General features: G+C 35.7%; 1 protein-coding gene across 4 annotated transcripts in view; it reads left to right on the top strand.

The window, feature by feature from the left end:
- Positions 1-21,070, top strand: part of Trpc5 (transient receptor potential cation channel subfamily C member 5) — a 294,853-nt gene extending 273,783 nt beyond the window's left edge. For all 4 annotated transcript variants that reach the window (XM_033760331.1, XM_033760332.1, XM_033760330.1 and 1 more), the window contains 4 exons: positions 14,979-15,176; positions 15,400-15,441; positions 17,168-17,257; positions 19,767-21,070. In XM_033760331.1, the coding sequence (XP_033616222.1) occupies positions 14,979-15,176; positions 15,400-15,441; positions 17,168-17,257; positions 19,767-20,459 (1,023 nt within the window). In that variant the 3' untranslated portion in view covers positions 20,460-21,070. The remainder of the gene's footprint in view (positions 1-14,978; positions 15,177-15,399; positions 15,442-17,167; positions 17,258-19,766) is intronic.
- The last annotated feature ends 1,192 nt before the right edge of the window (positions 21,071-22,262 follow it).

Genomic DNA, 22,262 nt, shown 5'->3' with positions numbered 1-22,262 from the left:
TGTATTTCCTTACATATTTGGGGGTTGACTTCTAAATCTTTCACCATAAACTTAAACAGTTACAAAGGATGTAATTTCTAGTATAGTAGTCTGACATTTAAAATAAAATGATCCAATTACTCATTTAAATGTATCTCATGGAATCTGAATACCATTGTGATTTGTTACACATAACAAAACACATGTTTAAAAAAATAAAGGGCTAAACTTTTATTTAAGGGCAAAATGTTTTCATAATTCCTTATTCTCCTTGAATTCTTATATCCATTACATATTCCCCTAGGATTTCATTCTAATGTTATGTAAGTTTTAGATTAAGGTCTTTTGTTATTATTACTTTGTCATGTTTCTCCATAACAAAGGTATAAATGGAAATTTAATTTTTATTCCCTATTGACATAAGGTAATAAATATTAAAACCTCTATTAGCTTTCCTGATGCTGGACACAATACCTGACACAACTGAAAAAGGAGGTGTGGTTTAATTTGGCTCATATTTTAAGAGGATTCAGTCCATGGTCAGCAGGCTTCAAGAAAGAAATTTCACGATAGAGGGAGTAGTGGAGCAAAGATGCTTTGTTCATAGGAGCCAGAAAGCAGAGAAGGGAAGTAGTACCAAAAAGGAAGGGGCGAGATATACTTCCCAATGTCACACCTCCATTACACACCCAGACACACCCAAACATGTGTTTCAGCAATGTGCTGGATGGCTTCCAAGCCTGTAAAATTGACACAATCAAGCTTAATCATCATATCCCATCCCTTATCAATTTGACATCCAAAAACATCTCCCTAAACCATACACAATCCCCAAATAAAAGTAAGATCAAATGATACAACTATCTTCAATATAACTGAAGACACAATAATCCCTTCCCCAAGGTCTCAACAGCTCTAGCATTTTTCAAAACTCCAAGGCAAACTCTTAGCTCTGAACTTCTGTAGAAATACAATGCAAATTCCAAAATCCTAAAGTACAATGGCATAGGGTAAACATCCCCATTCCAAAATGGAAGAATAAGAGGATAAAAAAGAATTGGATCAAAGAAAGACCAAACCCAGCAGGGCAAACATTAAGTATTATAGCTCTATGTTGAGCATCCAGGGTACATGGCAGTGAGATGTGAGTTTCAATGGGCTTAGGTGGCCTTACTCTTTTACTGGTTGCATCCCACACAGACTTTCACTTGGGCTGGTGCCACTCACATCTTTCATTGACATACATTCCACATTATTGGCATCTGCAACTTCCTGGGGTCTCTAATGCATTTCAGCTTCATTCTCATAGCTTCTCACACTGCCTTCTCAGGTGGACACTGGTGGCCTCCCAGGGCTTCCTCTGAAATCTTGGTGGAAGCCTCTGTGACTCCATAACTCTTGCATTCTACATGCTGGTAAAACCAGCATCACATAGGCAATACCAAGGTCTGCTGTCAGTAGGAGCAGTAGCCAGGCCTCTTTGAACCATGGTTGCAGCAGACTCTAAGAGCCTGGATGGCTGAACATTGTGAAATGGATTCTGGGGAACCAATTCCCTAGAAGACCCATCTTGAGCTGGGCACTGCATCTTGCTTCTCAAATAAAAGGTATTTTTACACCCTGAAACCTGGGATTAGTGGGACTTGGCCAATTTTTGAGACACCCTGAAGTCATCTTTCCTACTTTGTTCTAGTGTAAATACTTGGATTCTTATTAACCACTCTGATGTTTTCAGCAACCAGTTTTTGGCCTCAGTTTTATATGTAGTTCCTTCTGGACCAAAATTTAAGTTTTTCAAAAATTTCTGTCTGCCTTTTGCCTCAGATTCTCACTATAAATTTGGCTAAAAGCAGCCAGCAGGACTCATGCCACAGCCTGAATGTTGGGCTTTCTTGAAATTTCTACCACCAGATTAATTAGTCTGTCACCATTAATCTCAATCATCTGCAGAATCTCAGGCCAGGAAGCAGAGCAGGGGAGCAGCACCAAAAAAGAAGGAGCAAAGGACCAGCTATAATATCCAAGGTCACACCTCCATGACCCACCCAAATAGCATCAGGAGTGTACTCCCCTGGTGAGGCTCTCAAGACACTCAAGTGGACACAATCAAGCTTAATGATCACAAAACCATTCTTCTGAATTAGTTATTGTTCAATTACTAGTAGCACAAAACTTTTCAAAAGAACACAATATTATAGAAATGTTAGTAATTAATTAGATGTAAAATTACATTTTTATTGAAAATACATTCATTAAAGATGCCAATAGAGATTTTCTCCAACTAGTTATTATATTCATAGGTGAAGATGGAATAATATTCAGGAACAGAACTCAGCACCAACTATAGTTTCTATTTTTATAAAAGTGATAAGAAACCCTTTTATATTGATAAGTACATGTAAATGCATAGATTTTTATAATGCCAAATTTTACACTTATTTTTTTAAATTCAGACTTATGTGCCAAATAGTCACATAATGATTTTTCAAACAATAATATTTTTTAAAATCTATCATCTGACAACTTGATTGGGTTCTCCTCAAACTTTAGTGAAAGCAAAAAATTAAAAACCATCTGATTTAGCAAAGGATTTATTACTCAAGATTACCATCATTTTGTTTCTCAAACTTTGAGACAGGGTCTTGCTCTGTAGTTCAGGCTGGCCTGGAACTCACCATATAGTCCAGGCTGGCCTCAAATTCACAGTGATCTTCCTGCCTCAGCCTCCAGAGTGCTTCGCTTACCAGCATGTGCCACCATGCCCAGCTTCTTGCAACTGGAAGTCCTCTTTTATAGGTGTTTTTAGTTGCACTGTTGTAAGACCTAAAGTCTCACTTCCACTCCAAGGAGTGTGAACAGCTGAAAGGGCCTCCACGATGCTGAGTCCTATAGCCCAAAGATGGCTCCGGAGGCAAGACCCAGGGCCTTACTTCCGAAAGCCGTGAACAGCCCAAAGGGCCTCCAAGATGCTGGGACCTATAGCTCAGCGAGGCTCTGGAAGCTCAACGGAGGAACGAGAGTCACCCAGGAAGGAACACACCAGGCTTGTTGGTAAATAGACCTTTATTAGTCTGGCCAGATGGCACTCTCAGAACTGAGCAGCTCAGAGAGGCCCAGCACAGGGGTTAGCACAGTTTTTTATTTATTTATTTATTTATTTTAGCTTTAATTGAGTTTATTGGTACATTTTAGGGATACAGTACAGTTACATTCATTGTTGGGATCTTGTACCTCTCCATGACAAGTCTTGATCCTCATTTTTTCCCCTTACCCCTGCCCTCCCTTCACCCCCTCCTCACCTCCCCATTTACAAACACTTTATTTTCATCTTTTCATTATCTCACATTTTTTTCTTTTCCCTTATTACCCTTCCCCTACCCGTCCCACCTTCCCTACACCTTTAGCTCCTTTCTTCCCATTTGCCCATCCGTAGCACAGTTTTTTAAAGGCAAGGGAAGTGGATTGCAAGCACAGCAAGTGGGCCAGGGGTCAGGGGGTCGGTTTTCTGCCATCTATCTAAAGGAGTCAGCTATATGGCGCACCTGGGCTTTCATCTCCAGACCTCAGGCTGTTCTGTTCTAACAAGGCCTTGAGTCACTATCTTGTTTACCCATACCAGGCTTCCATACACTCTGTTTTAATCTTATCTTGGAGCTAGGCAGAAAGAAATGTGTGTTGCTATATGCTGGCTAACTAGGGGTCACATAGCAGTTAGAGTCCCACACTGTCATGTTGCCTTGATATTCTGAATCATTTACCTTTCATTATTATTTTGACTTTGGGAAAGAGCTAGAGTCTCATAGTGCCAGATATGGTGAATAAGGTGGATGCAGACACACTGTAATGTTTTCATGAGCTTACCTTTCTGTTGAATGGCACTCGGGAGCAGCATTTCACTGTATGTTTTTTATCATACCTATGAAGACATGAAAGAGGACTTCCACAACTGCTTCAGCAAGTGACAAGAACGATGGGATAAGTGAGTTCCAAGTGAGAGGGAGTATTTTGTGGGGTATTGATGGCGTTGTGCCTTTTACTGTAATAAATGTTTTTATATAAACATTCACCATATATATCGATCATACCTTTTATTTACAATTGCTAGGGGAATAGATCTTAAACGTTTTCACCACAAACAAATGTTAACTGTGTTAAGCGGTGGATGTGCTAGTTAGCTTAATGTAACCATTTCACAATGTATACATATATAAAATATCATGTCACATATCATAAAACATGAACAACTTTTATTTGTCAAGTATACCTTTAAGAAAAGGTGGGAGAGAAAAAGGAATATGGTGATGTCATTTCCACGATGAGGTTGCAAAAAGACCAGGCTTTCTCACCTCTTTCATTCTGAGGAAAGCCTGCTATCATGTTTTGAACTGTCCTATGGAGATGCCTGCATGGCAAGGAACTGAGGGAGGCTTCTGGCCAATAACAAACAAGAGACAAAGGCCCTCTGTTCAGTCACCTACAAGGAACTAAACATTGCCAACAACCATGTAAGTAAGCTTGAAAGAAAATCCTTCTGAGTTCAATCTTAAAGTGAGATGCCAACTCTTGTGAACACCTCAACCAAATAGCTAAATAGACATCTTGAGCCATAGCCATACAATTTTACCATACCCAGATTCCTGGCCCCAGAAACTATGAGGTAATACATACTTGCTGTTTTAAGCTTTAAGATCTTCCCCCAACACTAAGAGAACCTTTAAATTTTGAGATAAAACAAACAGATTTACTAAGTAATCAAACAACTATTAAATAACCCAGTTGTTCTTTTATTTACAGGCACCTTGTTTAACCCAATATTTTAAACAAAAATCATAATATTAAAAAGTAGAAAAAAACGTAGAAATTTTAATACTTTCAGGGGATGGGGATTTAGCTCAGCGGTTCAGTGGCCTGCCTTGCAAGCACAAGGACCTGAGTTCAATACCTAGCACCAAAAAAAACAAAAAAAACAAAAAACCTTTCAATACAACTTTAACAATAGAATATTTTTACAAGATGCTTTTGTCTTATCACATAATTAAAATGTGACTTTACAAAAATGTTAGAGTTGTAGAATTAACAATTTATAGAAAATATCTCTCATATATTCTGAAAAAGTCAATCACAATTTCCAAATCAATTGGGCAATTCAGATTTATTTTGTCTCAAAAAGGATGATTTTATTTTTCAACTCAATGAATATGTCAATCATTATCCCTATAATGATTATCTCACTTACAAATTTGAACTCTGGGATATACAGGCGGAAAGATTGATAGAAACAGCATGCAGACTTGCTATGAACTTGTCAGATGATGAAGTTAGGTGATATTCAACTCAATATTACTTCAGGTGCTATCTTTGCTTTTGTTCCAAAAAGTTCTCCCTCACGAATGTTGTTCTTTGACAATAGTCAGGAAATAGAGGTGAAGTGATTGAAAAAAATTGACATCATTCTTGGCACCTCCCTATAATTATCTCACTATTTCAACATCAGCCCCAAACACCCTGTTTCTAATGCTAAAATTCATCCCTAAAAGAAATATGTATAATTGTATAACTGATAATGTGAAATAGGAAGAAAAGGGATAAAGGTGTAGAGGGAGTGGCAAGGGTAGGGGAAAGGAGATAAGGGAAAACAAAAAATATGAGAAAAGGAAAAAATGGAAACAAAGTCTTTGTAAACAGGGGAGGTTAGAGGGGGTAAAGGGAGGGCAGGGGTATGGGGAAAAATGAGAACCAAGACCTGTCATATAAAGGTACAAGATCCCAATGATGATTGTAACTGTACTGTATACCTAAAAAGTACCAATAAACTCAATAAAAAAGAAAGAAAGATGTATAATGCACTATGATAGGAAAACTTGCCATGGATAAATGGTATGTTAAGAAAAGGTGACTTTGTACTATTTTAGAGACATGGATCTTTTGCCCTGATTTGTGAAACCATAGGATTTTTTATCTAGAATGATACTTTCAATTATATCAAAAATTGTTTGCTATTGCAAAATTTGACAACCTCCTCATAAATTTCATATGGAAATATAAGGGAACTAAATAATAAAAACAATCTTGAAAAAAGATTAACTCATTTGGAGGATTTATACAGTTCATGTTTTAATCTTAATATAAAGCTATGGTATTGAAAACAGTGTGGTATGAGCATTAAAAATAGGCATATAAATCAATGCAATAGAATTTATTAAAGTCCAAAAGAAACGTCTGTTTTATGGTCATTTGGGTTTTGTCACGTGTACCAAGATAATTCAACAATGTTTTTTTTTAACAAATGGTATTTGGAAAACTATATATCCACATGCAAAAGAATAAAGTAAGGCTCCTTCATTCCATACACAAAAACTAACTAAATGGGTCATAAAGCTAAGCTAAAATTCCTACAAGCAAACCTGGGAGTAAGTCTTTGTGATCATGCATTAGGCAATAGTTTCATAGATATGATATTAAAGGCACTAGTGATGAAAAAGATGAGTCATAAGTTAGGTATAATCAAAACTAAAAATGTTTGTGCTTCAACATATACCATCAGGAAAGTAAACAGAAAATTCACAGATTTGGAGAGAATATTTTCAAATCATAGATCTAATGAGAGATTTCATCCAGGTCAAAGAATTTTAAACCTCAGCAATACAAAGGACAGTTGAAGTTTTTAAATAAACAAAGGATATGAAAATAGAATTGTCCAAATAGGATAAACAAGTGGCCAGTGAGTACATGATAATATGCTCAACATGATAGAGGATGTGAAAAATGAAAACCCAAACTAGAATGAGATACTATTTCACTCCCTTTATGATTGCTAGCATCAAAAGCATGGATAATAATAAGTATTGGGGTACATCAATAAATTGGAGAATCTAGAAAAAGTGAGCAAGTTTTTAGGTAAATATGAATTACCAAAACTGCACCAAAAAGACATAAAAATATGGAAAGTCAAATAATGGGCAGTGAAACAGAGGTAGTAATAAAAAAAAAATTACCAACTAAGAAAAGCCTAGGACCTGACTGATGCACTGCAAAATTCTACAATAACTTCATGGAAGTTTTAGTGCCAGTACTCTCAAATTCTTTAATGAAATTGAAAGGGAAGGAGTACTGCCAAACTCATTCCTGGAAGCTAGCATTACCTTGATACCAAAAACAAACATGAACTTAACAAAAAAAAAAAAAGAAAGAAAGAAAACTACAGGCCAAACTTAAATGAACATAGATGCAAAAATCTGCAAGAAGATACTGGTAAACAGAATGCAATGAATCATTAAACAGATCATAGAATATGACCAACTTGTTTTTATCCTTGGATAGAATGATGGTTCAAATATATAAATATATAAAAATTAATATCATATAATAATCAAATAATATAATATATAATAAATCAAAATATATAAAACAATAAACATAATACACCATACAAATAAAAGCAAAGACAAAAACCACATAATCATCTCAATAGACACAATAAAAGCCTTTGACAAAATTCATCATCAATTTATGATTAAAGAAAAATCCTGAAGACAATAGGCAGAAGAGGACTTTATCTCACTGCAATAAATGCTAATTTGCATCCAGGAGGACAAACCTACTGCCAGCATCATACCAAAATACTAATACATACCAGAATCAAGAACAAGACAAGGTTCTCCACTCTCACTACTCCTGTTTAATATACTTGAAATTTTAGCCAGAGCTATCACGCAAGAGAAAGAAATAAAAGAGATCCATATAGGAAAGGTGAAGCCAAACTCTTAATTTGCTGATGACATGATCCTTTATATGTAGCAACCCAAAATTTCCACCAAAATATTCCTAGAAATAAAAAACAAGTACAGCAAAATAGCAAGATGCAAAGTCAACACACACAAAATAATAGTGTTCTTGTACATCAACAATGAAAAAAACTGAGAAAGAAATCAAGAAAACAATACTAGTCACAATAGTGTTGAAATAATACTCTGAAAAAGAATATTAAAAAGGACTACTAAAAAAAAAGAGGAAAAAAAGAAGGGGGGGCACCAGAAAATAGTTCTGTTTCTAGATAGGCAAAAATAGTATTGCCAAAAATGGCCATATTACCAAAACTGATAAATAGATGTAATGCAACTCCAATCATCTTACAAACAGCATTCTTAACAAAACTAGATTGCAAGCGCAAGGACCTAAGTTCAATCCCCAGTACCAAAAAACAACAACAACAAAACCCCTAGAAATAATTCTAAAATGTATATGGAACCAGAAGAGACCCAGAATACCAAAAGTAATCTGAGGCAAGAAAAGAAAAGAAAGAGGCATCACAATCCCAAATTTCAACCTATATTACAAAACTACGATGATAAATGCAACATAGTGCTGGCAAAAAGCAGACATGTGGATCAATGAAAGAAAACAGAGGAAGCAGAAACAACATTAGGCACACTCAGACATCTGATCTTAACAATGATCCAAAAAACACATAATGGAGGAAAGATGTCTTCAACAAATGGTGCTGGCACAACTGGTTATTCACATTCAGAATATGGAATCTCACCATGTGCCCAAATGAAATGAAAATGGATCAAAGACCTAGGTTAGTGATGGTGAACCTTTTAAAGCTTTCAATGATAAACAGCTGGCTGCAGTACGTGTGGCACAGGTTCCCCACCACTGACCTAGGTATTAAAACAGAAACACTTAATCTGCTACAAGATGAAAGAGGTAAAATTCTTGAAGATATAGGCATTGGCAATGACTTTCTGAAGAAAAACCCATTGCACAAGAAATAACATAAAGAATTAACAAATGGGATCATATCAAATTAAAAACCTGCACAGCAAAGGAAACAACCGAGCGAACATATAACGTATAGAATAGGAAAAAATGTTGCCAGCTATTCCTCGAACAGAGGACCAACACCTAGACTGTATAAAAAACTCACAAAATTAGAACTTCCCTAAAAAAGACCAATCACAAAGTGGGAAATAAATAGGCACTTATCATACAAACAATCAGTAAGTACATGAAAAATGTCCAATAGCTCTGGCTTTTAGTGAAATGCAAATTGAAACAAGACTGAGATTCCACCTTACTCCAGAAAGAATAGCTATCACTTAAGAACTTAATAACAAAGGCTGGTGGGCTATGAAGATAAAGGAATACTTCTACATGGATGTTCAAAGTGTAAACTAGTACAACCGCTATGGAAATCAATATAGAGATTCCTCAAAACTCTAAAAATAGAAATTCCATTCAACCCAGCTTGTCCTCTTCCAGGTATATTTCTAAAAGAGTTAAAGACATAATATTATACTGATACATATTTAGCCATATTTATGCCACCATAACCCATAATAGCTAAATCTTGGAAGTAGCTATATTCCATCAACAGATGAATGGACAAAGAAACTGTGGTATTTATACATAATGGAGCATGACTCTGCTATAAAGAAAGATAAATTTGAGTTCTTTGTAGGAATATGGATGCACTTTGAGAAAAAAAATATTAAGGAAAACAAGACATAGAAGCTTAAATATCACATGGTTTCTCTTATAAGAGAATCACAAAGCATAAATAATTTAGAGCAAAAGATACAGAATAGGAAACAGGGAGGCAGACATTTTGCAAATGCTAAGGGGATCTAGAGATGGAGGAAGAGGGAGTGGGAAAGAGAAACTAAAGAGTACTGAAGTGTGATATGTACATGTATCAATGCCACAGGAGGAATGTATTCATTATGTATTGCAAATGTACTAATAAAAATCACAAAAATGGATGAGCAAAAACTGAAAGCCTCATATATTGCTAGTGTGAAAGTAAAGTTGTATAGCTGCTTTGAAAAACAGTAGGGAAATTCCTCAAATAGTTAAACAGAGTCACCATATGACCCCAAAATTCCACTTCTAGCTATATGCCCAGGAAAACTGAAAACATAACTCTAAAAACTTCTACACAATAATTTAGCATTGTTCAAAAATTCATAATAGCAATAGACAAAGCAATGCGTATGACCACCAACTGAACTATAGATAAACTGGATTTAATATGTCCATACGACAGTATATTATTTAGCAAGAGAAAGCAAAGAAATGCTGATACCTGATACAACATGGGTGAACCTTGAAAATATTATGCAAAGTGAAAGCATCTACACACAAGGAATATTGAATGGTTCAATTTATAGGAAATTAAAAATAAAGAAATCTATGAAGATGAAAGATTAGTGGTTGATAGGTACAGGGGAAGAGTGAGGTGTGAGTGCTATGAAGTGATTGCTAATGTATTTTTCTTTGGAATGAAGAAAATATTCTAAAACTAGATCATTGTAATGGCCACTGAATTCTGTGAATATGTAAGATGTACAGAAATGCACTCTTTAAAAGCCAATTTTTATGGTATGTGGAATAGATCTCAATAAAGTTGTTGATAAAAATAAACTCTTACAAGGAAATATAGGAGTAAATCTTCATGACCTTTTGTTAGGCAATATTTTCTTCAGTGAAGACTGTAAAATCACAAGTGACAAAAAAGAAAATAGATATATAGGGCTACATCACAACAAAACATAGAATTATAAAAGAAATACAGTAAGTAGGGTGTGGTGGTGCACGTCTGTAATCCCAGGACTCCGGAGGCTGAGGTAGGAGGATTGCTATGAGTTCGAGACCAGCTTGAGCTACACAGTGAGTTCCAGAGCAGTCTGAACTACATAGTGAGACCCTGTCTCAAAAAACCAAAAAAAAAAAAAAAAGAAAAAAAAGAAATACATTAAACTATCAAGTATTTTTAAAGCACCAATTCATGATGTGAGGATACATATGCTTCCTTTATTAACTTACTAAATAACAAAATCTAGCAGTGGTTTAAGTATCTAATTTTAATGTACAAAGATCATTTTTCTCTTCAGCTCAGTTACCCAATGTCATTTAGTACCTTCTAGAAAAGACAGAGGTGCCTTCAATTTCTCCACTAACGAATGACTTATATCTCTTATTCAGTAAAAGGTAACGAGGATCTCAGAAGTTAGAGGTATCTTCTACTTCACTGGTGGCAAACCTATAGGATGCAGCCACAGCAGGCTTTTTGAATCATTGAAAACTCCAAAAGTTTTGCCATCACTGCTCTGCTTCATATGCTTAGCCATTTCTGAGACTATTGAGAATATCAGGACAGTCCAAACTGTGAAAACTGTCAATATTACAATTTCAATTGCTGTATCGATTTCATTAGTTTTATCCAGAAAAATCTCTATTCTATTGGATGTCATTGTTGAACTCAATCTGTTCATTCTTTACTATGATAATTAGCTCAGTGCTATTGCCTTAGAGAGCAAAACAAAAACCTTTATGGGATATCTGAAAGGCCAAGGAGCAAATCCGAGGATTCAATGGCAGACTGTATATTCACTCAAAAATCACTCTAAATAAACACTGTAAGGTGTTGTGAGGCTTTCCTTTTAAAATCTCATTTGCCAGTAAGGAACAAGATTTTCATTTTTGTCCTTTTACTGCAGGTGTTTAACAGAGGAGGCTATATTATTTCCATGTTCCAACACACATTTTCTCCAGAGTATCTGAACAATGGTTTCAGAAAAAAAAAGTTATTTTCAGATATATTCAATTTCTTTTGTCAAATTTGTCTGTCAATAAATTTCAGATTAAATGTAGTCAGAATCCAATAACTATATTCTTTCTGCCTCCTCAAGATGATCTCTATTCATTCATACAAATGATTTTCTTAATGTTGTTGTAACAAACTACCACATATTTGGTGGCTTGAAGTAATGCAAATTTACTATTTTATAGATTTTGATGTCAGAAGTGAAACATCTCATTAGGCTAAAATCAAGGTGTTGGATAAACTTTTTGAAGGGCTCCAGAAAAGAATCCATTTTCATGTCTGTTTCAGCCTCTAAAGGTTGCTTGCATTCCTTAGATTATGGCCCCATGTCCATCGTAAAGGCTAGCAATGGCTCTCTGAGTCTTTCTCACATTGTGTTACTCTGACTCTCCTTTCTCTTTCTCTTATAAGCAACCTTATGATTACATTGGGCCCACCTGGGATAAACTCTTCATCTCAAAGTTATTCTCCTTTTCCATGTACTATAGCATATTCACAGTTTCCAAAAATTAAAGGGACATCTTTAGGGGTCATCATTCCATTTACCACATCAGGCATATTTTGGGGGGTGTTAGTAATGCTAGGATTGAACCTAGGGTTTTGTGCATGCTAAATGTGTTCTGTACCACTGAGCTACACAGGCTCTACATGAACCACCTTATTTAGCATTGTTTTAAATTAAAATTGGATGGGTATGAATTATACATTATTGTGGATCCTGAAGAAAACAAAGCTTATACAAATGGAGAGGCCTCAAGGAAATTTTTTTAATATTTGAAAGTAAGTTGCCAATATTAATGATAACCACTCCATGTACTTTAGCACATATTCATTCTATTTACACTATTTCCCTCAAGAAATTTAACATTGATACATTAATGATTACTAATTTAAAGTCTATATTCAAATTCCTTTGTTATCCCAAACATGTCCTTTACAGCTGATCAAGAATCAATCATTTCATGTCATTTTAGTTTTTAACACAAGAAAATAGTCTTCTGCCTTGTCATTTTAAGAATACAGTCAAGTTGTCTTATATAAGGCCTCACAACTTAGATTGTCTGATGGTTTCCTCATGAAAAAAATTCTGGTTAATCATCTTAGCAGGAATAATAAATTGGTGATGTATACCTTCTTCCTGAGATTCCATTTTGGATGTTGAATGTAGAAATGATCAAGGTGATTCTATGGGGATATCATGGGCTCCCTAGGAATATCCCAATAGCTCCCTGGAAAAGCCCCATTTACAGGGATTGTTTTTATGTGCCCTGATTATTCAAAGGAGAAGGCTGCTCATGGATGTTTGTTTAAAACACAGTGGCAATTATTAATCAACACAGCTGCCTGTTGTGATGAACCTGTTGTGGTGATTTCTCAATCTCTTTCCTCTTCTCTGGGAAAGAATACCTGACACCCACAATTTAAAGGAGGAGAGTCTTATTTTGGCTCATGTTTCAGTCCATAGTCAGCAGGCTCCAATGTAGGGTGGCATGGCAGAGGGGCATAGTGCAGGAAAAGATCCTCATGTCATGGCAGGGGGAAGCACAGAATGGGTCAAAGGATGAGTTAGGAAAGGAGATGTACCCTTCCAGGTCATGCCTGCAGTGACCTGCCTCTTCTAATCAGAGCCCACTTCCTAACACAAGTCAGCCACAATGCCCTCACAGTCTGATCACCTACCCCAAAAGTCCTGATTATGAGTGCATGAGGCTCGTGGGGGATATCAAAATCTAAACCATAATAGCTGATAAAAGGCTGACCAAAAATGTAAAGGACAATTTTGAGAATGTGATATCCACAGATGGCCTTTGCAGACTTCCAACACACTCCTAGGGATTTAAAAGGTCATGCACTTATGCCAAAATAAGTGCACAACCCAGTAAAAGTGAGCAGAGGATCTGAACCCATACTTTGCCACAGAGGACATATAGATGTATGAAAAGATGGCTACCCATCACTACCCACTTGGGAAATGCATTTGAACACCATAATGAGATCCTAGTATATACCTTTAAAATGGCTAAACTGAAAACTGCCAGTGAAGTACTGAAGAGGACATAGAACAATGGGTGAGAAATAAAAATGGTGTGGATGTCTAGAAAATGGCTTGACAACTTTTTATAAAGTTAAGCATAGACTTTTCACATAACTTTTCAATACCACTCCTAGTTAAACTAAAAAAATTAAATCTGTGTTTGGACAAAAATCTGTATATGAACATTCATAGCAGTCTTATTCATAGTTGCTAAAACCTGGAAACAACCCCAATGTTCTTCAAGGGGTGAATGAATATACAATCCATTGTGCAGTCATATAATGGGAAACGACTCAGCAGTTAGTTTGAATGCATTGATACATACAAAACTATAAATGAATCTCAAAGGTGTTTTGCTGAGTAAAATAAGCCAGTCTCAAAAAAATTTCTACTAAATAAAGTAAAATATAGGAAGAGAACAAACAGCACTTGCCAGAGGCTGGGGATTGGGAAGAGTTTGACTATAAAGGGGCAATACTAGAGAATTTCAGAGGCTAATGGAACTTCGGTATATCTTGATTGTCGTAGTGACTACATTAGTCCATATGCATCTTAAACACCCTAGAAATATGTGGTTCTATATGTTTATTATGATGGTAGTAGTTACACAGGTATATATACTTGTCAAAACACATAAAATGGATGAATTTTATTCCATGTAAATTGCCTCAAAATTTGAATTATCTTTTATAAAAGAAAGCATCCTTACCCCATTCCCACCTCTTAACAATAATAATTGACCTTGACAGTTTAGTATGTACCTGCCTAGAACATGAGAATGTGTAGTATATTTTTTCAGTTTTATAAATGAGGTAATTGTATACACACACACACACACACACACACACACACACACACACATATATATCTTTATATTGTTTCACTTAGAGGTCTTGGACAGATACATATATATGTATATATATGTATATATATGTATATATATATATGTATATATATGTATATATATATATGTATATATATGCGCACTTTCTGTATATAAAATGCAGTGGTCTACTATATTTTAGTAGTTACATTATTGGGTGCCTTGTTCTAGATAACACATTTAACCAGTATCCCACTGTTGGATATTTAGGTTGTTGCTAGTTGCTTTGCTATTACTAGAAACGCTATTGTGAACAGCCCTGTTCATGCAACTTTTGCAAGTATATCGATAAGACATGGTTCTAAATGTGGGATTACTAAGAAGGTATAATTTGAATTTACAGGGTATGTGTAATTTGATTTTATGTAGCTATTGACAGATTGCCCCTTATAGAAGAAAGTAGAAAGTTTATAAAGAGACATGAGTATATTTTGCAGTTTCCCATTGGAAGATTGAATTTCTGTCTTTCATAGGATCATGCTGATATTGAGTGGAAATTTGCAAGGACGAAGCTCTGGATGAGTTACTTTGATGAAGGAGGCACCTTGCCACCTCCTTTCAACATCATCCCCAGCCCCAAATCATTTCTATATCTTGGTAACTGGTTCAACAATACCTTCTGCCCTAAAAGAGATCCTGATGGTAGAAGGCACAACTTGAGAAGCTTCACAGTAAGCCTTTTAAAAACTGTTTCCTTTTTAAACAAAATTATTTCCTCCTTCCTATCTTGAACATCATAAAATCACCCAATCTACTTATGTTTGAGTAATTTATCAGGCAAGAGCTCCTGTATTATTCTCTAGTCCTAACATTTAGAAATATATTTGGATGAGTGTGTGGGCGGGTAGGATTCTGGGATGTTGATATAACCTGTCTTTCCATTTTCCATTACAGGAACGTCATGCTGACAGCCTGATACAAAATCAACATTATCAGGTAAAGCTTCCACACAGGGACTAAGTACAATAGTTCTTCAATGGTTCTATGGGGTAGAAGCAAACTCCACTATGGTTGTGTCTGGATTTACACCGAACTAGTAATCCCACATTTCGAACTATATCCTATCAATATACTTGCAGAAAGATACATAAACAGGGTTGTTCACTGTAGCATGGCCAGTAATATCAGAACAACTACTAACAACCTAAATATCCAACAGTGGGATAAGAGACCTCTCAGTGAAAAAAACAACATAAAGCTTGCAAAGGCTGTAATTCATCAGAGGCTGAATTAACTCATCAAAGTGAAATTACCTGCTTTATAACTCTGTTAATAGCTCTTAAACACTACTTCAGCTGGAGCAGCAATATCCATAACACGGAAAGCTAACTTTGAGAATAAGTAAAATAGGGATGTAGCTGGTCAGTCAGACCTCTCAGTGAAAAAAACAACATAAAGCTTGCAAAGGCTGTAATTCATCAGAGGCTGAATTAACTCATCAAAGTGAAATTACCTGCTTTATAACTCTGTTAATAGCTCTTAAACACTACTTCAGCTGGAGCAGCAATATCCATAACACGGAAAGCTAACTTTGAGAATAAGTAAAATAGGGATGTAGCTGGTCAGTCAATAAACAAATACTTGAGTGCATATTATATACCAGAATTGCTAAAATTAAGTGATTTTAAGGATGAAATCCGCTGTTAACAAAAGCAGGGTAATGGGAAAATGTAAGTTGTGATCAAAATAGATTTAAATATTTGAATATTTAAATTTAAAAATTATTATAGTAAAGACACATTGTCATTAATTTCCCTCAAAATGTTCCCCCTTACTTTACAGAGAGTATTTTGAAGGGGATTGATGACAATGCATCTTTTACTGTAATAATTTTTTAAATGTTTATATTTACCCTACGTTTTGATCATACCTTGTATAAAAATAACGAATATATATTACATATAAGACAATTATAAACCAAAGTATGCTTTTAAATACATTGTCCATGCTGGGTTATTATATGCATTCCAAATATTACATTTACTTAGTTGTGTGATCTTGGAAGAGTCAATTAATGTCACTGTCTGAGCTTCCTAATCTATAAAATGTGGACAATAATACAACTTATTTTATAGTGTCATGAAAATTGAGTTGTGTGTTGCATGTCATAGTGCTTATCACATTGCAGTAAGTGATAATTATCATTATTACCATCATTAATACAAATCATATTGACATGTGTGAGCCATCTCCCTTCCCCGCTAAGTTAAAAGAGGATATCCCTATAAAGAAGTGTAGTTTGACTTTAAGAAAAATATATTTACTACAGAAATAGTAGCAGAATTGGTGATTCTCAACTTTATAAAACTTTGCATTTTACTAGCAGTATTAAAGTTTAATCCAGACTGACGGGAGAAGATATTGCCTATGACTATTTAAGAATTATTCTATTGTCATTATTCTATAAACTGAGTACATGTTTGTTTACCTAAACCCTTTTCTGGTAAATTCGATTGGCACACTCTGCCACACATTCAGAGATACAATAAGTCATTTAGCCAAGGGATTTAATGTATATATTTTAAACAGCAAATGGCTGGGTCCTGTGAGGATTTTCTTTGTAAAGATGTTCTAAGCATATTTTATTATCTGTGTGGGTTTCTTATTTCACTGAGAGCCTGAGAAGTAAGCTGAATGCCTCTTCATATATTTTTAATTCCAGGAAGTTATCAGGAATTTAGTCAAAAGATATGTGGCTGCTATGATAAGAAATTCCAAAACAAATGAGGGGCTCACAGAAGAAAATTTTAAGGTAATTTAACCATGGATAGTTGAATTTCTCATTTCTTTATCTTCCTCTTCCTTTTCCCCTTCCCCATCCCCTCCCTCTCCTCCTCCTCCTTCTGCTGTTGATGTTTTTGTTGTTCTGGGGATTGCCTTTGCAATGAAGTACATAACCAGCCCTTTTTGAGACAGAGTCTCAAATTGCTAAATTATCCAGGCTGGACTGGAACTTGTGATTTTCTTGCCTCAGCCTTCTACAGTGCTGGGATTACAGGTGTGTCCCACTATGCCCACTTAATTGTTCATTTCTTAAGTATTATTTAATATTCACACACTGTTTGAGATCTAGTGATGGAATTTTATATGCCTATAATACAACAAAACCAGCTACAATTCTTACTCTCTTTTAGAAGTACGTTATCCAGGGGATGGAGAGTTTTTACCAATTTCCGTCATACCACAAGTTTTATGAACAAAAGAATTCTGTTCTCTGCATTCCTTTAATATTCTGGATTTTTCTCAGTATGGGAAATCCTATAAAGTAAATGATGTGGCAAGGATGCATAGTAAGGAATAAGAGAACAAATAGAAAATGCCTGGAGACTTAAATGCTTTCTTTGCCTAAAGAAAAACTCTAAGATAAAGACCAAAAGTTTATTATTAAATATAATGTCTCAAGAAATTCTACTATTAAACATTATAAATTTCCTACTATTTTTTTAATTTTATTGAGTTTATTGGTACATTTTAGGGATACAGTACTTACATTCATTGTTGGGATCTTGTACCTCTACATGACAAGTCTTGATTCTCATTTTTTCCCCTTACCTCTGCCCTCCCTTCACCCAGAACAATGTATTTTTATTTGCTGTTGTACTTCATAGCTTTGTAGCTTGCAACATACACTTTAGTTGAAATTTCTCTTTGTGTTTTGTCCTTATTGATATTTTTTCCTCTTACAAACACTTTATTTTCATCTTTTCATTCTCTCACATTTTTTTCTTTTCCCTTTTTGTTCTTCCCCTACGCATCACACCTTCCCTACACCTTTAGCTCCTTTCTTCAAATTTCTAAGTGTCAGTAATCTTATTAGAATCTTATGCATTGTTGCAGAATATTCACACCAGGGAAACTATTTGGTATTTACACATATAAATGTCCTACTATTAATCCTAGTCTAAAACAGTGATTGTCCCAGTAATGAATGTAACTTTACTGTATACCTAGAATGTACCAATAAACTCAATAAAAAGAAAAAAAAATAAAACAGTGATTGTCAACCAGGGGCGATTTCGCCCTCCAGTACACATTTGGCAACTTGGAGATATTTTTTATTCTCATACTGACATCTAGTGGGTAGAGACAAGGATACTACTAAATATCCCACAGTGAACAAGGTCGTCTCCTACAACAAAGAGTCATGCAGCCCAACATGTCAACAGTGCCAAGGCTGCGAAACCTAGACTAGAATATACATGCTCCCTTTTTCCTAAGGCACATAGGAAAGCTGCTATTCTAATCCACAGAGATAATTAATCTGTTGAAGGCCTGTGTGCCAAGTACACTACTAAGTGCTAGGGTATAGTAGTAAGCATGACCTAACTGGCCCCTATTATATAATGACAAGCAATAATAATAATAATAATAATAATAATATAGGGTAATAAATTATTCAGTAGTTGGATAGTGTAAACATAAGGTACTACTGACATACAGAGAGGAATGCTCAACTGGGACTTGGGAAGTTAGGATGGGCTTCCAGATAGAGTGATGTTTAAATTAAGACTTGAAGGAGAAGAGAGATAAAGGGGAAGTTGGGGAGAGAAATTAAGGCAGAGAGAAAGGCTCAGAGGCAAGAGAGAATATATTCATAGGGATGGAGAGGGACAGTAGGAAAAGAAGAAGCAAGGAAACTGGAGAGATTCCCAGGTAACAGATCTTGAAAAACTCTGTAGTTCATGATACAGCAGTTCTAATTTTTTATCAGGATACTAACATTACTAATGTGTTTTAAGCCAGGGGATGACATGATTAGATTTAAGCTTTAAAAAAAGTTTGTGAAGGAACAATCTAGTATCTAAGCAGTCAGAAGACACTGCATAGGAACTTGGAAGAACAGGATCCACTTTTTGAAAACAGCAATCTCATGACCTGATATTTCACTTTTCTAGTTTCATTACTTGGAGTCCTACAAGCTTTCTAAAGTTATTCTTTTATATATGGATATCTGTGAGAACCAGTACCCAAATCAATACATTAATTGTGTGAGCTAATTCTTTTTTAGAGATCAGTCTATTGATATATCCCAGATGAGGAGGCTCTGAAACCAACTTTCCCCACTGCATGATTTTTCAGGTGGCTACAGAATTACTGTTTTCTTGTGCTTGAGTGGTGGGAGATGCTTCTGGCATTATGTGTGGTATTATGTTTCTGGTATTGTGGTTTGGTACTAGGCAGACACTACAGCATTCTAAAGAATATCCAATGTGCCTACTTTAAAGATCAAGCTTGATGTAATGTATCTTCTTTTTCTCTAGGAATTAAAGCAGGACATCTCCAGCTTTCGATATGAAGTGCTTGACCTCTTAGGAAATAGAAAACACCCAAGGAGAAGCTTTTCCACTAGCAGCACGGAACTCTCTCAGAAGGATGATACCAATGATGGCAGCGGTAGAGCTCGGGCCAAATCCAAGAGTGTCTCTTTCAATTTAGGCTGCAAGAAAAAGACCTGCCACAGGCCAACTGTCATCACAACCATGCCAAGAACCAGTGGTACACAAGGGAAGTCAAAAGCTGAGTCATCAAGCAAACGTTCCTTCATGGGTGCTTCCCTCAAGAAACTGGGTCTACTATTCTCCAAGTTTAATGGTCAAAGGTCTGAACCCAGTTCAGAGCCAATGTACACAATTTCTGACGGGATCGTTCAGCAGCACTATATGTGGCAGGACATCAGGTATTCTCAGATGGAGAAAGGGAAAGCAGAGGCCTGTTCTCAAAGTGAAATTAACCTCAGTGAGGTAGAATTAGATGAAGTCCGGGGCGCTGCTCAGAGCAGTGAATGCCCTCTAGCCTGTTCCAGCTCTCTTCACTGTGTATCCAGCATTTGTTCCTCAAATTCTAAACTTTTAGACTCCTCAGAGGATGTATTTGAAACTTGGGGAGAGGCTTGTGACTTGCTTATGCACAAATGGGGTGATGGACAGGAAGAACAAGTTACAACTCGGCTCTAAGTCAAGTCCCTAACACCTGTCCTGGAACTCAACAAAAATTTGTAATTTCCTTGCTCTCAGAGGTGACATATGATTCCCTCACTGCCCCCCTAGGAGAGTGAAACTCCTATTATTTTCAGTCTTTCATAGCTACATTCTACATTGTTATATTATTATTTGGCTTTTTATAATCATAAACACTAAGTCCATCTTACATTAACTAAAGGGATATTGCCCCTAATCAGCAGAGGTGAAGTTGGGTGCTGAACCCTTTTGCTTTGCTTTGCTTACCTTTGCTTCCTTGAAGCTCCAGGTGCCATTTTGCTACCGTTGCTGACACAGATTCCTGACCTCCCTCAGGATCTCATGCCATCTCCCAATAAGGTTGAGGGATGTGATCAGCATTCCCCACCAGCTATCAGATAAGGCAAACCAACCTGCCTATCTCTGTTGCCCTTCAGTGCTACACGCTGCCCATGCTGGTTCAATGAACAGCATTAAAGAGAGGCTGATCAGACTCCAGAAAATTGTCAGCTTGTGATTTCTAGGTAAAACTGGCCATTTTGTTTTGTTTTAAAACACTATTAACTTCTTATTGTGGAAGCTGTTTCTTAAAGATGTTTCTTAATGTGTGCCAATGAGATATTTACCTAATAGTGTATGTCATATCTAATGTTAGGTGAATTCCTTTCCTGTTTGTGCATTTCAGTTAACTTACTATATTTTAAATTTGTCAGTATTGAAAGTAGCATTTAGGATATGTACTGTTTTTTAAAACTTCTACTGCACTCTAACATCGCATACATTGGCAAGTAAAATTAATTAGCTGGCATATTTATAGAGTCCTATCTACTGTTGATAGTTTTATTCATCATTGCTATTGAGACATTTCTAAGATGAGACTGGATTTGAAATATTTTACCAAAAAAATAACATCTTGCTGAGGTATTGAAAACTGAGAAAAAAAGAGCATCATTATTTAAAAAGATTTCTGGAAAAATCACAATTTTAGGTCTAGATAATCTAATTCAGGTTGCAGTTTTAATATTCACTGGGGTAAGCAGAATTGCATGTGTAAACTTATGTTAGATATATAACAAAGCAACTTTAGTGGAGTCATGGAACTATGTGATCCAAATTCTACTGTCTTCAAAGAAATCTGCATTTATACATCCAAACAAATTATTTCCCACAGCTTCATTGGAATACAAAGGTTCAAGTTAAAAATGAAGTCAAATACATATGGTCATCATTTTAGACCTGGTATTCACTGAACAAAAACCTGCTGAGTGGTTTTTACCAATATTAGCACAAGTTTCACATATTTAGATTCTAATATGAGCTTAAGCACCCCTAATCTGGCTCATGAAGGTTAAATAAGGAATGTGTAGCCAAGAAAGAAGGTGGCACCCTGTTCTTTGAATTTTCAACATCAATGAGAATCCATATAAATAAATGAAATGAGGGGTTTTCAAACAATATGAAAATGTCTTAAACAAGTTTTTGCAATTTCTATTATTTGAATTGATTCCCACCTTTCTTCCTAGTGTTGATGACTGATGGTCCAAGTATTTCACTTGGAGAAGAGTTAAATTGGGTGGGGGGTACCGGAGGAGGTATTGAAGAAAAAACTCAGATCTAGGAAAAATAGAACAAGCTGCATCAAGAACCATTTGGCAAGCAGTTGTACTGTAATAATCCCTTTGATCATCTCTGAAGTGCTTATTTATTCAAATCCAATTTCTTCCCTTCTTCACTAGGTAGGACTATCCTAAGGCTCTGACATTAAAATAGGTTACTTTCGAGAAGGAAGGTTTCTAAGTT

This window comes from Fukomys damarensis, unplaced genomic scaffold (assembly GCF_012274545.1).
Source record: "Fukomys damarensis isolate Sample0158 unplaced genomic scaffold, DMR_v1.0_HiC HiC_scaffold_39, whole genome shotgun sequence".
NCBI lineage: Eukaryota > Metazoa > Chordata > Mammalia > Rodentia > Bathyergidae > Fukomys > Fukomys damarensis.
Note: the sequence above shows the minus strand (reverse complement) of the source record. Positions and strands in the feature narration are given on the sequence as shown.